The 19,575-nt window shown below is 39.5% G+C and overlaps 1 protein-coding gene and 1 long non-coding RNA gene across 2 annotated transcripts; one reads left to right on the forward strand and one right to left on the reverse strand.

Annotated features, from left to right (window-relative positions):
• The first annotated feature begins 932 nt into the window (after positions 1-932).
• LOC135240868 (uncharacterized) lies at positions 933-16,696 on the forward strand. Its single transcript, XR_010325815.1, has 2 exons — positions 933-7,446; positions 10,117-16,696. It is a non-coding gene; the product is annotated as an uncharacterized LOC135240868 (long non-coding RNA).
• Positions 16,346-18,776, reverse strand: LOC135240866 (putative potassium channel regulatory protein). The gene is made up of 2 exons (XM_064310877.1): positions 17,783-18,776; positions 16,346-17,296 (listed from the first exon to the last, which is right to left on the reverse strand). The coding sequence occupies exons 1-2, from the start codon at positions 18,358-18,360 to the stop codon at positions 17,104-17,106; spliced, it is 771 nt and encodes a 256-aa protein (XP_064166947.1). The 5' UTR covers positions 18,361-18,776; the 3' UTR covers positions 16,346-17,103.
• Positions 18,777-19,575: the final 799 nt, after the last annotated feature.

A 19,575-nucleotide genomic window follows, 5' to 3' on the forward strand; every position in this document is an offset into this window, starting at 1 on the left:
TGAATTCTTCCAATCATCCCACATATCGCCGGTGGAGTGAGCGCGGCTGTATCGATGCAGATCGCGAAATCCATCCAACGTTAGACTCAGTCGGGCGCCGTCACCTGAAAAGGGCGCTCATTACATTAGATATGCGTTCGTCCGTATCAGTGAGTTCTACAGGAAGTAATTGCAGCAAGTACTTAATTCCGCTTGGGGAAAAACAAACGAACAAAAAACCTATATATACAGACACATACCTGAGACTTTCGCATATTTATTTCAGTGCAATAACTTGTCTCTAGACGCTCTAGCAAGCGAGCACAGGCTAGTGTGGAAAACGGGAGCTCGACGGCTTGCGAACTTAAATTGTTAAAGCGGGGACGGTCAATAAACATTCAGCCCTCTAAAAATGCAACGGGTCCTCCGTATAGCTGCACGCAGAACACAAAACGGTCGATTGTAAAATTTAGCACGATATTTCACGAGCACTTACACCAAAAAGAAAAATGAAAATCTGGTTAGTAGCTACCAGTTTGCTCTCTCAAGCTTTATATAGGTACGTGCTCTTTTGCTGTAGGCTATTGCCTGGAAAAGGTTTTTTTTTCTTTCAAACAAACATGTGCCTATTCGCATGTCTAACTGAAAATTCACAGATGTAGTAACTAATATGTTGTGTGGGTTAACACATCCATGTTTTTTTTTTAGTCCTGGGGGGAATCACTACTGTGGTAGTTAAAGTGTTAATTGTATCTGTGTTCCCACCGGCAAGCTCTGCGTGGGTTGCTGGCCCATTTCAGGGTGCATTTGCCTGCTCCAATCCGCGGGCAGGCGCTTATTCCCGGCATGCGCCAATCAGTACGCAGGCGCGTATTCCCGGCATGCTCCAATCCGCGCGCAGGCGCTCATTCCCGGCATGCCTCTGCGGGGAGGGGGGCAGGGGGGGCGGCTCTAACGAATTTGAATGAAGAGAGAGGCTTTCGGCGCCATTTTCGAGTGGAGAGGCTATCACAGCAACAGCGGCGCGCAGGCGGATAGACAGAGGATGGAAAAAATAATGTTTTTTTTCTCCCAAAGGAATTTTAAAAATATATGAAAAATCATCAAAAATACAGAATGAAAAGGGAACTATTAACGGCCACAGGATTGGTGGACAAGGACAAAATTAGCTACGATTAAAGCAAGCAGGAGAATCGCTGAGAAGGAACGGAGAAGGGCTTTCTGACTTGACTGCGATTGGGAAATTCAACATTTTAAAAAACGAAAATCTCAAAAAATCAATGGACCATCCTAAAAATACTTAAAAATCTTTAAAAAATATTTTGAAGGGCAAAGAGTGGAGTGGGCGTATTTGCAGTTACGTTTTCGGCGTTTATGGTCTATTTTAAGGTTAAATTTGAGCGGGAGCGCCGTTTGCTGTCAGCGCAGTCTTATTAGCTAGCACATAACCCATAGACTAGACTAACACTGGCCAGCTAACGACTAGCTGCTGATTTTAAACTAACTTTGCATGGCCAAATATCGAGCAATGACATTTGGACATTTCCCATCCACACAGACCAATTTTACCTTGCTAACGTTCAATTATTTTGCGCCGTTTTCATGTTTTGAAAGGAAGTGACTAACTTGGCAAGCTAGCCGAGCTAAAAAAGATAATTATTTAACTTGTTTAGAATAATGATTCATAAGGTGACTTACCAAACTTAACAACCTTTTAGCGTTAAATGTGAAATGGACTCCCTGTAAAAATGGAATTTATCTTCGTTTCGTGGTAAGTGTCATGATTGTAACATTTGTATACAATCTTGTTATTTTTATGTACTGTTGGCTGTGTGTATGTTGTTCTACAGTACTGTCAGCTAGTTAACGTTGGCTGAAAGCTGGTGTCGTTAGCTAGTCCACATATAACGGTTCAGTGTAAAATGCCATTCCGCTGCATAGGCTAGGTTCTTAACTTCGCTAATACAAGCTAGCTGTTAATGTTATTTTATGAAGACGATGTGTTCTCCCGTTGACCGCTTTTTCTGTTAGTCGCATCTACTGTAGCCTAGCTAGACTAGACTACATCCCACCAGAAATTACATATTCGCTGCTTCAGATTACGTTCCTTATAAATTTGCCAAAGACCGTTGGTGCAATGCACGCTTAACGTTGTCGCTTAAGTTTAGCTAACTATAAATTACGACTAGAGAATTGCTTACTTGGTGTTGCAGTAAACATTATTTCTACTTTCTTAATCAACGTTGACAGTGCCACTCGCATTTTTATTGGCCAGTTAAGTAAGGTTAGTTGAAAGGCCGTCTTACGTTAACCGTTTCATCGTTCAATTGGTAATCGTTATGGATAACATTAACTTTGTTAGCTAGACCGTTTTTTAACCGACACAGTAATATTGAACATCGCTAGGTAATGAAGTAGACTAAAGTTTGCTAATGTTATTCCGTAGTCTCAAAATATTGGCATAGTATAATGAAAATCTGGCAGCTAGGCACAGTTAGACTAACGGAATAGATACGATAGCATTTTGGTTTTCATCGCAAAGACTGCTTATAAGTAATGTAGCTTAACGTATTCTATGCGTTCTCTAACTTTGTTTGGTGGTTATATATTGCCAAGTTGGCTAACACCAACTACATTTTTCTTTATTTGCATGTCGGATAAAGTAACGTCTAGCTAATGTTAATCAAGACTTTGATGCTTCAATCAGTTGACCGAAGTGTGGCGTCTATCAAGCCAACTAACTAACCAAATCAATTACAGACCTGCCTAGCGTCAACTGTATTAAACGCCCATTACATTAGTCCCTGCGTTGCATGCAAATAGCGCTCTTGGAAATTTCTGTCAGTAAAGCAAGGCATGCAGGTCCAGGGGAGATGGGGCGACGGGCCAGATGTAGCTAACGGTAACGGTAGAAGTTAACGTTTGGCTCTAAGGATAAGTTTGACGTATTAATGTGCAGTGGGCTTGCCACTGGCAGCGCATATTGTATTCGTATTAGATTTCATGGGCTAGCGTGTGTGATTCACTTGCATGCTGGTTAAGTTAGCTGCTGTGTGATCTTGTAAAGACCTTGTGCTAGCAGTTAGGAAGCTTGTCAAATGCAGACGTGAAAGTCATGAAAGCTGCCTTCTAGCTTTCCACGGTTCATGCCCATCAACTTTTTTTAGAAGGAAAATGGTTATTGGTCCTGGTTGTTCCTGACGTGACCCAAACCACTTGCTTATTTGTAACTTTAATAATTAAGTGGTTATTCTCGGTAGTCCTCAAATGACTAATACCACTGTGTCATAGATGAATTTTTAACCACAAATGGTACCAGTTGAACGGATCATTTTGAAATAACCTGTGCCGCAGCACCCGTGTTGGTAACCTTTTTTTCTAACTTCAGAAGAAATTACACGGGTCTTTGCCATCTAGTTTCCGAAACCGTCAGCCAACTTGTCAGACTGCCGTGCTGGTTTCACATTTAGTGATTGTATTTGTGTGAACGCGTTAATTCACTAAGTCAGATGTCAAATCTTTAACCATTTTGCTTAAAAATAATTGCACCACAATACAGTGCGTATTATCTTCATTTTTTTGACCAGACTATATCGGTGACTCATCCCTCTCTGAAGTGGGGGCTAGTAAGCATCACTTTTTCTACTTTCTTTTTTTTACAATGCCCCTTTCCCTCTTTTTTAGTGCGCCACCGAGAACTAGTTGTATTTTAGTGTACTTTTGACTGGTTAAGTAGCGCTGCACAGATAATATATTTATATACAGACCGGACGTATCGGTTAGTACTTGTGCGTTTTCGGGTGTCTGAAGTTCAACTTGATTTTCTAGCTGCAAACGGACGCCGTTTAACATTTACTGTGAGTCCTACTCTGTACACTTTGGTATCTACATTTACGACGTAGATTCATATTATAAGGCTAAGTATATACAGCCTATTCGAGTCACTCCAGAAATCCTCTAATATTTAATGAAAATGTGGCCATATTCAGTTGCTGTTCTAGGGAACCATCAATACAACAAAGTAAAACCAATGTTTGGAGCAAGAAGTGTTAATTAAATTTTTATTTATTTTTATTATTTAGGTTTGAGTCTTACATTTCTTATGACATTACACTTGGTATGCTCCAGGATTTATTTTGGTCAGGAAAAATAAGGTAAATTACATGTAATCAACATTTTTTGTAATTACACTGTGACTTACGGGATTAGATGTTGTTCTCTTTGTATGATTATTGTGCATTGAGCAGTATTTTATGTGGGTTGTTGCAGTCTAGATTTTTCCATTTTAATTTTATTTTCCAAAGGGGAGAGAGATCTGATGCTTCAGAAATAGTTCAGGCATCTTTAGGGTTTTTATTTTTTTATTTTATGTACTTGGGACATTTATAAGTGGTACCAAGTCTAGAATAAAATGTAAGATCAAATGTAGGTTTTGTAGTGTTTTATGATATTTTGTCATTGAAGAAAGTGCATCCAGGGTGTTTAGGAACTGAATGTGCAGTATTGGTGTCTTAACAGTTATGAACTTCGGCAGCTGTGTAATGTTTGTTTGAACCTGTTAAAAGTGCAGAGCTGTTTCTTTTATATTTTTTTATAAAAAAAAAAAAGATTCTTTATTAAAATACAAGAACCGCTACTTTTATAACTGCAGATTTATACATAGTGAAAAGCTGGCCTGCATTACTGCAGGTGGAAGTTGTGGAGTTGTTTCGGGGATCCTGGTTCAGGCCAGACTTACAGGAGGAAAAGCTGAGGACCTGTCCTAGCTGGCAGAAGCAGGATAATGCAGGGTTACTCCTAGGTCCAGCGCAGTGGGAATCAGGCTAGGTGATTCTGTAATAAGTAACAATTGGCAAAGTTATAAGCAATAAAAAGGAGGAAGGCCTGGTGCCCTGTGTGTCTCTCAATGTGAAGCATCTTGCATTTTTATTGCCCCGTGGCCTTGATATTTGGATGGTTCGGAGAGGAAATGTGAGGTCGTTTGTAATTTCCACCCCAGTACTTGGTCGTAGTGATGTAAACGCTGCCATCGCAGTCCTGTTCCTTATTTTCCCGATTTAGACTCGTCAGTTGGCACAACTGATAACAGATTAGTAAATCCGATGTGTGTTGCCCAGTTACAAAGCTTACTACTTCTGAATGTCATAAATGGTTACTCCCCTTAGATATTATGATAATTGTGATATTATTTGAGTGGAAATATGGAAAGTTGTTGATAGATTGGTAGTTTTTGTTCTTTTGATGCTTAGATGTCTACTTTAAGTAGATTGAAATGCTTATTACAGGTGAAGTGTGTACTTGCAGTTTCAGTAACTTTCACTATGAATGCATATTGCAGGTATTGTTTGAGGTTAATTTAGTCTGGTGTAATTTGGTTATGCTGCCAATTATGGGAAAAATAATCAGAATGAGCCTGTGTATTTGTTTATGATAATACAAAGGTATGATCTATCTTGAGTAGCAGAACACTGCATTGAAATGTGAGGTACAGTTATTTCAACAGAACACCCCTCCCCTCTCTCTCTCGCGCGCACACACACACACACACACACACACACACACACACAGTATCTTGTCTATCCTCTTTATAGTTGGTGCCACACCAGGCAGCATGCAATTTAAACGTATGTTTAGAAACTAATCCCTCAATGTATATACAACAGTATTCCTGAACATTTTGTTAAGTGATCATGTTTAAGGTTATTTCTTCATTATTACTATTCATTAAATGTTTGTGAGAAGTCTTAAAAGAACTGAAAGCTCCCTGATAATGTTGGCTGCCTCAGCAAGTATTTGTTGATTAAACTGGGCTTTTTAATATTGGAAATGCAGCGCTCTTGTAATCTGCAGTGGAATATAAATATAGGGTACTTTTTTGGAATGTTTAAGCAGACTTCTCGTTGAACTATAATGTATAATTATATCTTAACTGGTGAAAAATATTTAGCCAGTTGTGAAGTGGAAATGCATGATCTCTTCCCACTGTTTGGCCGACAAATAACGGATCTTGGGTCTTGAACAAGTGGATCAGTTTGCCGCAGTCAGTGAATTTGTTTATTATTTAATTGTTTTTTCCCCGAGCAGACTTTCAACACTGACTCCAGAATAATTCCTGATCAGTTCTATATTAAGGGGGAAAAAAGATGCTTCCAGGATGACTTGCGTGGGTGAGTTACGTGTCATTATTTAGCATGGACATGGTCATGTACAGGGAATGTTGCATCACATAGTGGTGTAGTCTAGAAAAGTTTAGTTTTGCTTGTTGGTGGAAACGAGACATCCCACCCCCATTGTTGCACATTGAGGTCAGTGTGGTGATTTTGGCCTACCTTTTTTAGACCGGTGTACAAGTGGTCAGATCGCACATTTCTTTCCTCACGGGAATATCGGTAGATTTCTAAATCTCACTTTCACTCCGACGATAATGAAATAAAATGGTTGTTCCTGCATCTGTCATTAAGTGGGACGTTGGTGTAAATAACCTTCTCCTTCACCCTTTTCTCGAGGGCTGTCCTCTTGTCCTTCTCTCCAGTCTGTTATTTCTTCTGTTGGATTTCTGAACTTGACGTGTCCTCAGGAATTTTGTAATCTGGTCTGGGCATTTTTTTTTTTTTTTTTTGTAGGGGAGTGCTTGCGAAACTTGATTGTTAAATCTTGCACCACGTTTTCCTTTGTGGAGAAGAAAGGCTGGCAAATGTTATTCTTCTCTTCCCTGTTTCTCCTCTGCCTTCTCCTCTCTGGTAGGAAGCCACTCCTGGAAATGGCCACGCCAGGGCACTGTGGTGGTGTCTACTTTATAGGTTAGGGAGTATCTGGAGAGCCAGTAATCAACAATGTGCAACATTTTATTTTATTTAAAAAAATAAAAAATAAAAAGAATTAACTGTCAGAGGCTATGGACATTTTTCACTCCATGTATAGGATGTAGAGTCTGGTTAATAAAAAATAAAACTTAAAAATCCCAAAAATTACAGCTGTATCATTGTGTAGGGCTGTTTTATTGCCTCTCTTCCCCCTTTTTGTAATACTTTTTCATTTTTAAAATTTTTATTTATTTTTAAATATATGATTTGAAATCCTGAGCTCTGTCATTTTCACGTGTGTGTGGCTGGTTGATGGTAATTGTAACCGAGAAAGTTGAGTGGTTTCGGTAGTATTCTAATTCTGAGTGTTTTCAAAGAAGGAAAGTGCCCATGTTAAAAAAAAAAAAAAAAAAAAAAAACCTTTGTGGGGGTGGGGTGGGGTTGGAGGAGGGACAGGGAACTGCAGGGAAATGCAGAAGTGAAAAGTCTGAGCTGTGTCGGAACAGCCAGATCTCCGGCGTCTGCTCGGAGAGATCAGGTGAGGAGGAAGGCTCGGCTGTGAGGGCTGATATGTGGGAAGGGAAAGAGCTCTCCTGTGGTCACATGGGCTTGGCTTCCCCTCTGCACGGTACGTGCTGTCACGTTCCTCTTACCAGGTCCCAAGGTAAGGGCACTAGAACCGATTGTTAATGTGTTTGAGGTCTCTGGGCTGGCTCTGTTGTGCTTTTTTTTTTTTCCTTTTTTTCCAGTTGTGTACTTTGATTTTTAGCTGTGTGTTGCTTTGCTGTGTCAGAGGAACCAGCCTTGTAAAGAAGCTGGGCTCTTGTTGTTACCAGCATTGTTATGGCATCGTTTTCCCCCTTATTGGCTTCCTGTTTATTTTGAGGCCTCGTGGCTATATGAAGTGAAGAATGGTAATTTGGTTGTTGGATAAACTTGTGCTGTGAAACTCCTGAAGGAACCACCGTTTGTGTAGCATTGTGGATAACAAGCTACAGCATTTATCGCACTAGACTAGTTTATGCTTGTTTTTTTTTTTGTTGTTTTTTGTTTTTTTTGCTCTTCGGTTCATGGATGTACCATATATTTATTTTGAGGCAGTTCTGAATCCATCCAACCATGGGGAAGCTTCTTCCTTTAGTGCATGTGGCAGTGTGGTACTGCAATGCCCCCTCAGTTTGTGAAGCTGCTTTTTATTTCTCCCACTCCTCTTGATCTGTGGTTAAGCAGTGTTACGATCACTTGAAAAAACTTGAAAAACCATCCCGAGTTTATTTTATTTTTGTTTTTTATGTCACTGTTTTTCTTCCCAGATGAGAAAATATGTTCCTATTCATAGATTTCAGTTCTACACTGCAAAGAAGGTTTATTTGATATTGAAGCCATTTAGAAAATTATGTAATGGCATTAAAGTAAGGATTTTTGGAGGTTTAAAGATTTGAGAATTAACTACTGGCTAGATCAATTTTCACAAAAAATCTTATGGACAGTTGGAGAACTCTGAAATGCATATCCTGCTGGTTATTTTATGATTCTATTTTCTCCAGTCATAATTAGGCTTGTGTGCTGTGATTTAACCAGCATTATTATAGATAATCATTCAGGCATTTCAATATTTCTGAATTTGGTGACTTCAAATGTCATATGGGTGCCTGACGGGCATTAAAAATGGCAATTTCTTTGAGTGTTCTGATAACAGTATAGCAAGTTATGTGACTGTTTTCTTAAGCTTGTTCCTCTGTATACATTTAGATATAAATATATTTTATAATATGTAAATCATTTCAAACTTGAGTCAGGCCAGTTTGATTACACTGAAAATCGACTTTTTAGAATTTATCAAAGGCCTTTCAGCTGCCATAATAGATGGTGATGTTTTTCTTTATTTGCATCTTGTGTCCTACATGTATTACACCTTATGATGGTGGTGCGCATTGCAGTTAAAAACACGAAAAATAAAGCGATGGGCCCTTTGCGCTCTCTCTGGTTGTTTTTTTAGGTGTTACCTTTTACTGGTGTTTATTGGAACATGGGTTGCTGGCCCAGGTCATGTTGTGGGAGCACTTTTAATCTGTTGTTCTTTGATGCTTGCATGTTACTTTGTGAGGGAATGCAGGAACTGGCATATGGGTTATCAGTCTTTGAATGAATGCTCATCCTTTCTGACCCTTTTTATAACGGACTTCAGGCTTCTAACACTCTCCTTTTAAAAGCAGCCTCTTTGTGCATCTTTAGTCAATTTTTTTTCCTGGTAAAGTTGAGGTTTCATCGATCAATCCTGACCATGGTTATTGAATTTATTGATGTAAGCCCTCAAGATGATTGTGAATTTTATTTTTTTGTATTTACGAAGGTGATCATTAGTAAAAGCTAAGCGGATGTAAGCGAATGAAGGTAAAATGGATGGTGTAGCCTGGAACCTGTAGACATGGCACACACTGAGGGAGACAGTATTGTAGATGATTTTACCTAAATAAAATAAATAAATAAATAAACGGGTGGGAGGGGGAGAAATACAATTTTAAAAAAATAAAAAGCCCTCCCCACACGTCCTTAAATGCATAATGGTGGCATATTTAACTCCTTGTGTGAACTTGATTTTTGTTTTTTAACTTGTGCTGTGAACTTGGCTTTTCTGTTTTTATAATCATTGCAGCTGATCCCACATTTGATCTGTGTGGTAACAGGAGGACAGTGATGAGGCACGATTAACTCTTACAAGGGGAGGAACATACTGAGCGTTTTTAAAGGCTTAACACCCACAACTCATTGACTTGTGTTTCTACAACAGAGAATAGCTGGTATTTTTAGCCCGTAGACCCAGTGTTAATTACAATAAACGTCTCGCTGCTCCATGTCCTGCATCTCTGTCTGAATGGTCTCTACTGGCTTGTTATCCCCGGTCAACAGTGATAAAATCAAATAAACTACACCGTGCCTTGAAAATGCCTTGATGCATTTAAAGCTAGGAATATATATATATATATATATATGTGGGTGTGTATATATTAAATGATTAATATAAAATAATTTACATGTGTATATATACTAACACATACACACATGCATACATTGTATATATACATTAAATAATGGTCATTTTTGTTTGGTATATTCCATTTGTATACATTGTGTGTAAAAGTGAGTGCACTATCCTTTCCCACTTTCCTGGAGTGGAGGGGTAATGTGGACTGGTTATTAAATGAGTAGGTGTTCTCCCAATATCTTAATCTGGCAGGGTGGGAATGGGGTTGAAGCACACGCTGGTTTGACAGGTCTGTTCAAAACTGTAGTTTGATCAACCTTTTTTTTTTTCTTCTTACCCCATCTCTAGGATTGTCAGTTCCTGAACTTCGCCGCTTGCAACTAAACTAGTTTCAAGGTAAGCTTTAACCTGACAGTGGCACTCTAAGACTGAGCTGCTCATTGCAATAAATGTGGTGTTTCCCAAAGCTGTTGGAAATGTATAAATTTTGTCTTATTTATTTATTTATTTTTGAGGGTGGAAAAGCAACCGATTCCTAAAGTTATGAGCCATTTCTACTGATTGGTAATACAAATTTTAAAAATTATTTAAAATTAATTAAAAAATTATTCACACCCAGCTCATTTTGTCAAGTGTGTGTGTGTGAAAGTTCTGTAAAAGTGGAAGTGGCTTTTTCAGGGTTCCTCTTCAAGGCAACTTTGAGTGTTTGAATGTCCATGGTGATAACTAGTTTAAATCAAGCTTCCCCTGTTACTTAGAGGATGTTTACTTCAAAATGGTTTTTTTGTCTCCAGGTCACTGAAAAAAAAAAAAGTAAAATATTCATATACAATAAATAAGAATGGAAATGGAAATATCCTCAGAAAATGTTGCATTAAAGTAGTTATTTTAAGGTTTTTTTTTTTTTTTTAAACCACACTCCATCATGCCCAGGACTTAGCAGTGTACAGCACTGGTTGTACCTGCGCTGGTGTCCTTTGTGATGTTGCCTGCTGGTTATTTTAGCATTGGGCGGTTCCGCCACACAGCAGTTAAATTTCTCCTACCACAAAAATCCCCACCGCTAATTTGGCCTAATTGCTGCGGAGCCCAAGCTGCTGTACAGAAGCTGAATCACCTGCAGCCTTTCGCTAGCCTGGTCACAGAGGGTAGGCTGGCTATGGGTTAGCCCCAGAATCATCATGGGCACTCTTACAAGTGTGTAAGAGTTGCATGTAAGTGACTGTTGTATGATTGTGTGTGAGTGTGTATGTATGAGTGATGTATGATTTTGTGTGTGAGAGCATGTGATTTGTATGATTGTGTGTGTGAGAGAGAGATTGTGTGCATGTGTGTGTGTGATTGTATGATTAAGAGTGTGTTGGTGCAATTGTATAATTGCATGTGTGGGTGTGGAGCTGGGGGGAGTCACTGTCAGTAGCTCCAGGGTTTGTTTAGGAGTTTTTTTTTTTGCAGTTTATTTTGGTGAAAATAATTTTTTTACGTGAACCCAGGCCTTTTAATTTACTTATTTTAATAGTTTTCTTCTTGTTGCAAAATCCTGGGTTTTTTAAGTGCTGCTTGTGCAGCCTGCAATAATTTAGCAGATAATTTACTGTCAGTGCCATATGTGTCAGTGTGCTGTGTGTCAGCATTTTCCATACATTGACTGTAATTACTCAGGCCAGTCCTGTTCTTCTGCATGGATATGAGAAGCTGATACTTTTGATTTCCTTTTTCCCTGTAGTTCAGCTCTCATATTGAGGTCTGATGACTTTGTGGGCCACTAAGAACAAATTAAATAAAACATTGGAGGCTAACTCGAGTGGGTCTAGCTAGCTCACTGTGTGCATTACATTTGTTTTCCTGTAAGGTGGCTGTCTTTTTTTTTAATTATTTTTTTTCCCCTCCATTAAACTTTACCATATTCGTTGGTGTGCTTGTATGGTTAAAATTTAGAATGAAAATGTGTCTTAGAACTTTTCTCTTAATTTGTTAGAAAAACAAATGTTGGCCATATTTCGGATTGATGTGTTGATCGTAACTCATCTGTCATTTTCCACATTTTTCTGAATGGTAATGTGTTGTGCCCTTTCAAATGTTATATTTTTGTCTGCTGAGCATATTCTGCGATTCAAAACAGGAGTGCATTATTACTAGTGGTGCTGAATCATTTCTACATTATATCAATAGTTGCACTTTCAGACTGCAGTTACTTTACGTGTGATATGGAAACTTAGCTGCAATACTGTTTGAAGGTGTGATGTGTTTAAAAACTTTTTTTTTTCCTTTCTGTAAGTGTGCCGATTGGTGATAGTGTTTTTGTGGTTGTTTTGTTTTTGGTGTTTTGTGCATCATTAGCCTGCTTAAAGCTCACAGGGTCATTTCCCGCTGGGGATCGCTTATTGCTCGCTGTCACTCATTTCAGACTCTGTGCCGTTAGTGGACATTTGCCCCAGTGCAGACATTTTGCGAGTGTGTCTGTGTGTGTGTGTGTGTGTGTGTGAGAGAGAGAGACAGACAGAGAGAGGCCTGAACAAAGATGTGATTTTTGGCCAGTACATGCAGTTAAAATCATAGCCTGTATTTGCTTGTGATTTAAAAAAAAAAAAAAAATTATTCTCAGACTAACTAAAGCAGCTTTATTTGTGTATAATTGTACATAAATGCTTTAATGGGACACTTTGTAGATTGATCCAGCAGTTTCCTATGGTACTGCAAAGAAAACTTTGTAAATTAGCATTTAAAAAAAAATATAGATATATATTTTATTATTATTATTAATTTTTTTTTTAAAGCTGGATTTTAAAATGATGGCTGAATGTGGAATTGCACTGTGACACATAAACACCACTTAGCCTGCCTTTCAGCTTCAGGCAGTGTTTCCAGCAGGGGTGTGTCCTGTAGGCAGATCACTCTTTTTGGCAATTTATAACTTGTGAAAAGTGCTCAATTTGATCAAGCACTTTCATGCATCTAGTAATATCCTACATATCCGATTTGTGTGCTGTACATTTGGTTAACCATGGCTGAATAATTTTTATTTAGAAATTGCTGATGATTGTTTAACTTATTTCAGTTGTTTTCTGTTTTCCTAAATGTATAAATACCCTACCTGGACCTCCACCCTCATTTGGATCTCCATGTCATTTTCAGAGATTTATTGTGCATATTTCTAAGTATGTAATTGGAGTTCATCAGTTTCTAATGGATTGTGCCTAAATGGACAGTTGGACTCTTATTAAAATTAAAATAATAATTTAAAAAACATTTAAAGCATGTAAAACAAATTATTATTTTTTAAATTAAGAATATTAGTGAGTTGAGGCTAATACAGTAGTAATGACATGAAGTCTTGTGGGGTGGGTGGTGTACGCTGGCCTGTTTGGGTTTTGCAGCCCCATTGGGGGACTGGCTGTGTACTGTTCAGGTGTGTTGAGGCATTTTATGAACATATTATATTTTAAATGACTGCACAGTGTTTAGAGATTGAGGGTGTGCTCCTGTTTCTGGTGTTGAAACTGCTGCTTCTGTAAATAGGGTTTCTGTAGATAAACTGCAGTGACAGGTCTGTATTGCATTGTTACCCAGGTTGTTTGGAATCGGGGGTGTTGTCGTTGGTCCTGTTTAGGTTTATCTGTGTGTTTGTCTCTCCCCTGTCCTAAATATGCACACTGGCAACAATTGAGCACTACGCACACTGCAGCCGACAGTGGAGAGGGCGTTATCTGGGTAATTTAATCGTGCTTTGCCAGTGAAACGGGACACCCAACACCCTGACGGACACGGCCTCCATATCGCCGTTCTCCTCCATGTGCTCTGTGACTCTGTACACGCTGTCTGTCTGGAGCTGCAGCCTCCATGCACTGCCTTTGTAATCCTCAAAAGTGTGATTTGGGCTCTACTTGACATACAAGGCCAGATGCTCTCTGTACAGTCTGGGTTACATTTCATCATTGACTTTCTGTAGCTGGATGTAACTGGTATTTATTCATTAATTTTTTCCCCATATTTTTGTTACATTTAAAATGTGTGTATTTATTTTATTTTTTTTACGTGTCACGCACATGTGCATGCACACACACACACACACACACACACACACACACACACAGACAGTTCAGATTATTTTTCCATAATTTAAAAGGCACTATTTAAATTAGTGCCGTTTAAATATCCTCTGAATTTTGTCAATTTTACTTTGATTTTTATCTCTTACGATCCTGATCTCTTCTCTCCCCCCCCCCCCGTTCTCTCGCCTCGATTTACACCTCTGTCCATTTACTTCCATTTTGTCCCAAATGAGGTGTGTATTAAACTGCAGTGCTTGATTTGATATTTAATTTGGAAGTCACATGCAGATAAAATGGTAATTTTCCCCAGCATAAATATATATTCCATTTAACACATACACACACACGCGCACACACACACTCGGATTGACCCACCTTGTCTGGCAGTGGGCTGGAGTGTCTATTAGCTGCTCCTGATGGGTACAGGCTGGCTGAGCTGTTCCATATCGGTCATACTAGCAACGGATTACTGAGTCTTTTTAATATATATATATATATATATACACACACACATTAATTACAGTGTATTTTAGCACGGCATGAAAATGCCATATGACAAATTCAGTTCCTACAGAAGTGTGTAAGGTCTGTGATGGTCTCACATTTTAAAAATGTATTTACTAAATGGGTACACTTTTTTGCAATTTTTTTTGTATATATGTATTTTTTTAAAAGATAATATATTCCCCACCTGAAATGAACACTTCCCCTTACAATGGCACAGTGTTTGTGATTAGTCAAGTGTTGCGCTCCAAACGTGGTCCTTCGTGGTCTTTGCACAGTCAGAGGATTTCAGAACGTTATGGAATTTGGTTTGAAGAAATTTTGTTAAATTTTTTTATCTTAAAAATATTGTGAAATTACATGGCTTTAATTTTGTGTTAATGGGATATTTGTGTCATCAGCAAATGTTTAAATGATGGATTACACAACTTTTGATAGCCTTGGAAAAATAGTTGGACTTAATTTTTTGCATTATGTGTTTTTAATTTAATTTAGCTTTGCTGCAGAAAGACAACTGACTGACTGGCATAACTTGTCAAATGTATGGGGATAAATTATTTAATCATTAGTTCTAGGAACTTGCTTTTGCTGAAAGTGGTGATGTTAAAAGTTTCTTGTCACTGCAATGAGCCAGTAGGTTTTAATTATCAAAGGGGATATTTTCCATTCCAGGACGACTGCTGCATGTGGAAGTGAGCAAGTCAGTTGTATGTAAAGCAGAAGGAAGCAGACAGCAGGGTGGGGTTGGGGAGGTGTGGCCTGTTAAATTGAATGATGCGAACCTGCATGCTGCTGTTTTCTGCTGGGGTTCTGGCGTCTCATTTATGTATTTATTTTTTTTGCTGTGTTTCAGATGGCTTTGAGCCCTGGCATCCTGTGTGCGTGTGTGTGTGTGTGTGTGTGTGTGTGTGTGTGTGTGTGTGTGTGTGTGCGTGCGCACCAGCTCGAGAGAGGGAGAGGTGCCCTGGCAGTGCTGTAGCAGCACAGAATGGTTTGTGGGTTGTACTGAGATGCAGGCCGTGCTGTGCTGCCGCAGTAACGCCTGGACGAGGCAGGCTTCCCTGGAAACGTGCAAAAAAAAAAAAAAGTACATGAAGCAGAGGGAGAGGGCCGGGAGAGCGCTGTGGTCTCCTCCTTTCTTCCTCCTCGACTGGCCGTCTTGCTGTAGCAGCACGTAAATATTGGAGTTTGACCACTGCTGATGTCTCCAGTATTGATCGTGCTGCTGAAGTAAGGTTGGTCACCCCGTCCGTTAGTCGTCGCCCGCCTTGCCATGGTCCCGCCTCGGCCACAGGGAGTCGGGGATGGCGATGACGTATTGGGAGCGTAGCGCGCACAGGTAAAAGGAAGTTAAACGAGGACGTTGTTTGTTATTGCTTTAGGGACGTGTTTTTAATGAGTGTGTGCTGTTGGAGCTTTATTTCGTTACTGCACTTAGTATATGTCTGCACATCACCTAGTTGCCTTTTTTGGGTTGACATTTGATCTTATTTGTCTTGGTTCACACGTTTTTGCTGAAGTATGTAATGTCACCATTTTCGATGACGTTTAATTTTGTTTTTTTCTTTTTAAGAAATTGTATATTTAAAACATGGTAATTGTTTTGACTGTTTATTGGGCATTGTCCATTAAGTGTACAAAATTTAGTTTTTATATTGCGCGCAACATGGATTGCAATGGATCCATCTGCAGGGCGGCACGTACAATGCAGTCTGAAGAAGATAGAAACCTTACTGCCTCGTATTTTAAACTGATTAGATTTTGCTTGCAAGATAGTTTGGAAACTGAAAGTAGAATAACAAAAAAGTCTCCCTATAACATCAGTTCTCAAATTTATATTGTTTTATTTTTTATTATTTTTTATTTTTAACATTATGCTGGGAGATTTTAGAAGTCTTAATTTCTGAAAGTGGCGATGCGTCCCGTTATAGCGCGCAACTGATTGAAGACCTCATTCAGCGAAGGCTACAGTTACCAGCGTAGCCCGATTTTGGCAACAAACTAAATGGCGTTTTTCGTCACGTCCAGTTTCCTGGAGTTTTCAGAATCCCACTTTAGAGATTGTAGAAAAGTATGATGCAACCATTTGGTTTCTATTGTGTTGATGTGTCCTGGCGTTACCGAGGGCGCGCGCGCCATTTGCCCCTGTGATGCACAGCATTGTGCATTTCAGAACCAACTGATTGCTATAAATATGTGAAGATGTAATGATACACTGCGCCGGTTACAATTGAGTTGCATCAGCTGGTGTTGACCACGAATGACATGACTGCACCGAAGATAACGTGCGACATTCGTGTACATTTAATCGCCCGTGTTTTGGTACAAATGTTTATTTGTAAATGCTATTTGAAATAAAATGTTTTCGTGAATTTTTTCTGGTTTTTTTTTATTGCGTAAAGCTACGTCAGTTTTGTCCTAAGGGGAATACTTGTTTCAAAACTTACCAACAGGTATGCAATTAAGTGATTTAATTTTGATAGGTCCAAGTAAAGTAGAGTATGGGAAGTTATCTACATGAAGCTTGACATTTTATTGACGCCATTTTTACTGATCGAAAGTTATCACCCCATCCGACAATGCGGTGTCGCCACCTTCAGGGAAACGATAGCGTACTGGCTCCTGTGTCCCCAATGAGAAAGTTGTTTGAATTCCTTAGATATTTATACACGTGAACAGGCAATATTTTGGCTGATAAAAGTGCGCGAACAGCCGAAAGCTTCTATTTTCTCCATGTTTTCTTGGACACGTTTAGGTGAATTTAAGTTCTGTTTGTTCTCTAACTATCGTTTATCGTAAGAACGTGAGGAATCTTATTTCTCTCAAACGTGTAACACTCCACCTTTTCTTCTGAGGATACTGTCCGCGTGCTTACAAGTCGGAATCCTTCTCCCAGAAGCGTGTCCACCAGTAAACCAAGTATGTTGGTTCCGTTCAACAGCTTTCTGTCATCTGGGAGTATAGTCACATACCTGTAAGAGAATATCTAATGTAAGTGGACATTTAAAAATGAAAATCAGTCTGTCATTAGGCATTGCCCTGGTCGAATTAAGACACGTCACAAGATGGCCTGCTTAATTGGCCCATTGTGGCAACCCTCGGACAAAATATGCATTTGTACATCAGGTTCAGGCTGAATGCCTTTAATATGCTGACGTTCAGAGGTTTACTTAAGACTTCCCTACATATCGTTTGATGTATCTCACACTACACTATTTTCACGGAAGTTTAATTTTCACTTGATTTTAAACTTAAGTTTGCAGAACAATATATAGGCTGTCGTTCGGACGTATAGCCTATTTATAGGCCAATTGTTTGAAACCTTGGCACCCCAATAAACGTAATTTATTTGAATGATTGTAATTGTACAGAAGTGTCCATCGTCAGACCAACTGACGCGTGTGACCAGTGAAGTGAAGCGATTGCATACGTTTGCATCATTTCATTGTCATTCTCACCTTGCAGCGAACTCGTCCCCGGAAGAGTAATCTGTGCCACACTGGAAGACGACGTCATGATGAGAGGGCCGTTGCAGCGGCACAGGTATCATAGGTTTTTGCTGCTGGTGGGTGCAATTCCAATTTGCCGCCGGCTGCTCGGCGTACACGGATATTCTCGTGGCCAGTGTCTCCAGAGTGCTGCTCCGCGAGCAGAATAATCTAAAGAATCCGTGTATGTCCTGAATTGAGAAGCGCAACTCTAATAATTCTGACGTTGGACGACAGCCACCTCTGCCAAGAAACTCTGCCAGTGCGTGCACCTCGTAGAACTCCGCCTCACGCTTCAATCCTTCAAAGTCGAAGAATTCGGGTGGTAGTGAGACTTGATAGGTCCTTATGTAGTCCAGTATGTACTTAAATAAGGTTCCATCTCTGTCCACGAAAACCTCGCCGCCAAAGATTCGAAATTCAGAATCGGAACCATCCAGCATACGCGCAAGCCTGGAGTCAGGATGCTTTTTCAGTGTTGCCGCTGTGGTGGTGAATTTTTGTCCCCCAACGTTTATTGTTAAAATATCTTGAGTGCTCATTTTCATTCAAACGGTGCGGTCAGAAGTCGGAGTCCAAGACACCTGGGCTACAGTTGGGAGGTGACGCTGTTCATTTCTCCCGGCAACAGACGCAAACAAAATTAAAACGCAAATAGTGTTGCTATGGGCGTCCTTTCAGGTTTAGAAGTGCAATGCCAAATTCACAGGGGAAGAAACGTAGGCTAGCCTATGTTTGTTAACTTGCCAGTTGGGGAAATAACCATAAACCACCAATGGTTAAAAACTTGCAAAGTCTAACTTTTGTGGATGTTTTTATTTCAAAGAGAAGAAGCGCAAACCCAAATTATAAAATGCATTGGCAGTCATTTTTAAAGGCCAGTGGTTTTGTTTGGATTTGGTTTTACCCTTCGTCCTTTGAGAGTGAAGCTATAATGTGGCCTATCGGACGATCTGAGTTTAAAACACGCGACAAAAGCACATTTCTTTTGCGTCTGCCCCGAGAATCTTGTCTGTTCAGGTCGGAAATGGACGTTTCATAGAATTTCTACACGGACACTGATAAATGCAAATAGGCCCTGCACGATTATTGGTTATGGACCAGACATTTTTCCAAGGAGAGTTGATCAATGTTTAAATGATTTAAGAATGTCTTAAGAATCCTTAAGATCAATGCCATGCATGCTATGCATGGTAGTGCAGGCTAGGCACCTGCAATACAAATCTTTAAAACTAGTTAATTACTATATTGCTCTATTAACCTGTGCGTATGAACGCAAATTAATTCCCAAAACATGTTTATAACCCAGTTGAATCTAAAATCCGTTTTAAAATGTAAGAATGTAGCTACAGTTGTTTTCCCCCAAAATATTTGGCCTAGTTCTTTATAAGATGCTGCATATTTTCAAATTTAAAAAATGAAAGAAGGCTTAAAGACAAACACCCCCCCCCCCCAAACGTAAGATATGGACGCGAATTAAAGCGCTCTCGGATAGGTAAAAATGACCAAGCCAAATTCCAGCCTTATTCTAGGCCGGGGTTGGGTGTTGCGGGGGGCTATTCTCACAAGAGTTTCTGTGGCAGGATTGTGCGGGTGTTTCAGTGTGTAGCTTGGCGCCATATTTCACAACTGATCGTTTATGATATGCGAGGTAACTTTATCCTTTCCCTGAGTGTTATTCATGAATGGAGATTAACACCTGAGAACAAAACTATTCGCAATCAGTGTTTTAATATCGGAGTCGATCAACCGGAATCCAGTCG

This window comes from Anguilla rostrata, chromosome 15, assembly GCF_018555375.3.
Source record: "Anguilla rostrata isolate EN2019 chromosome 15, ASM1855537v3, whole genome shotgun sequence".
NCBI classification, from domain to species: Eukaryota; Metazoa; Chordata; class Actinopteri; order Anguilliformes; family Anguillidae; genus Anguilla; species Anguilla rostrata.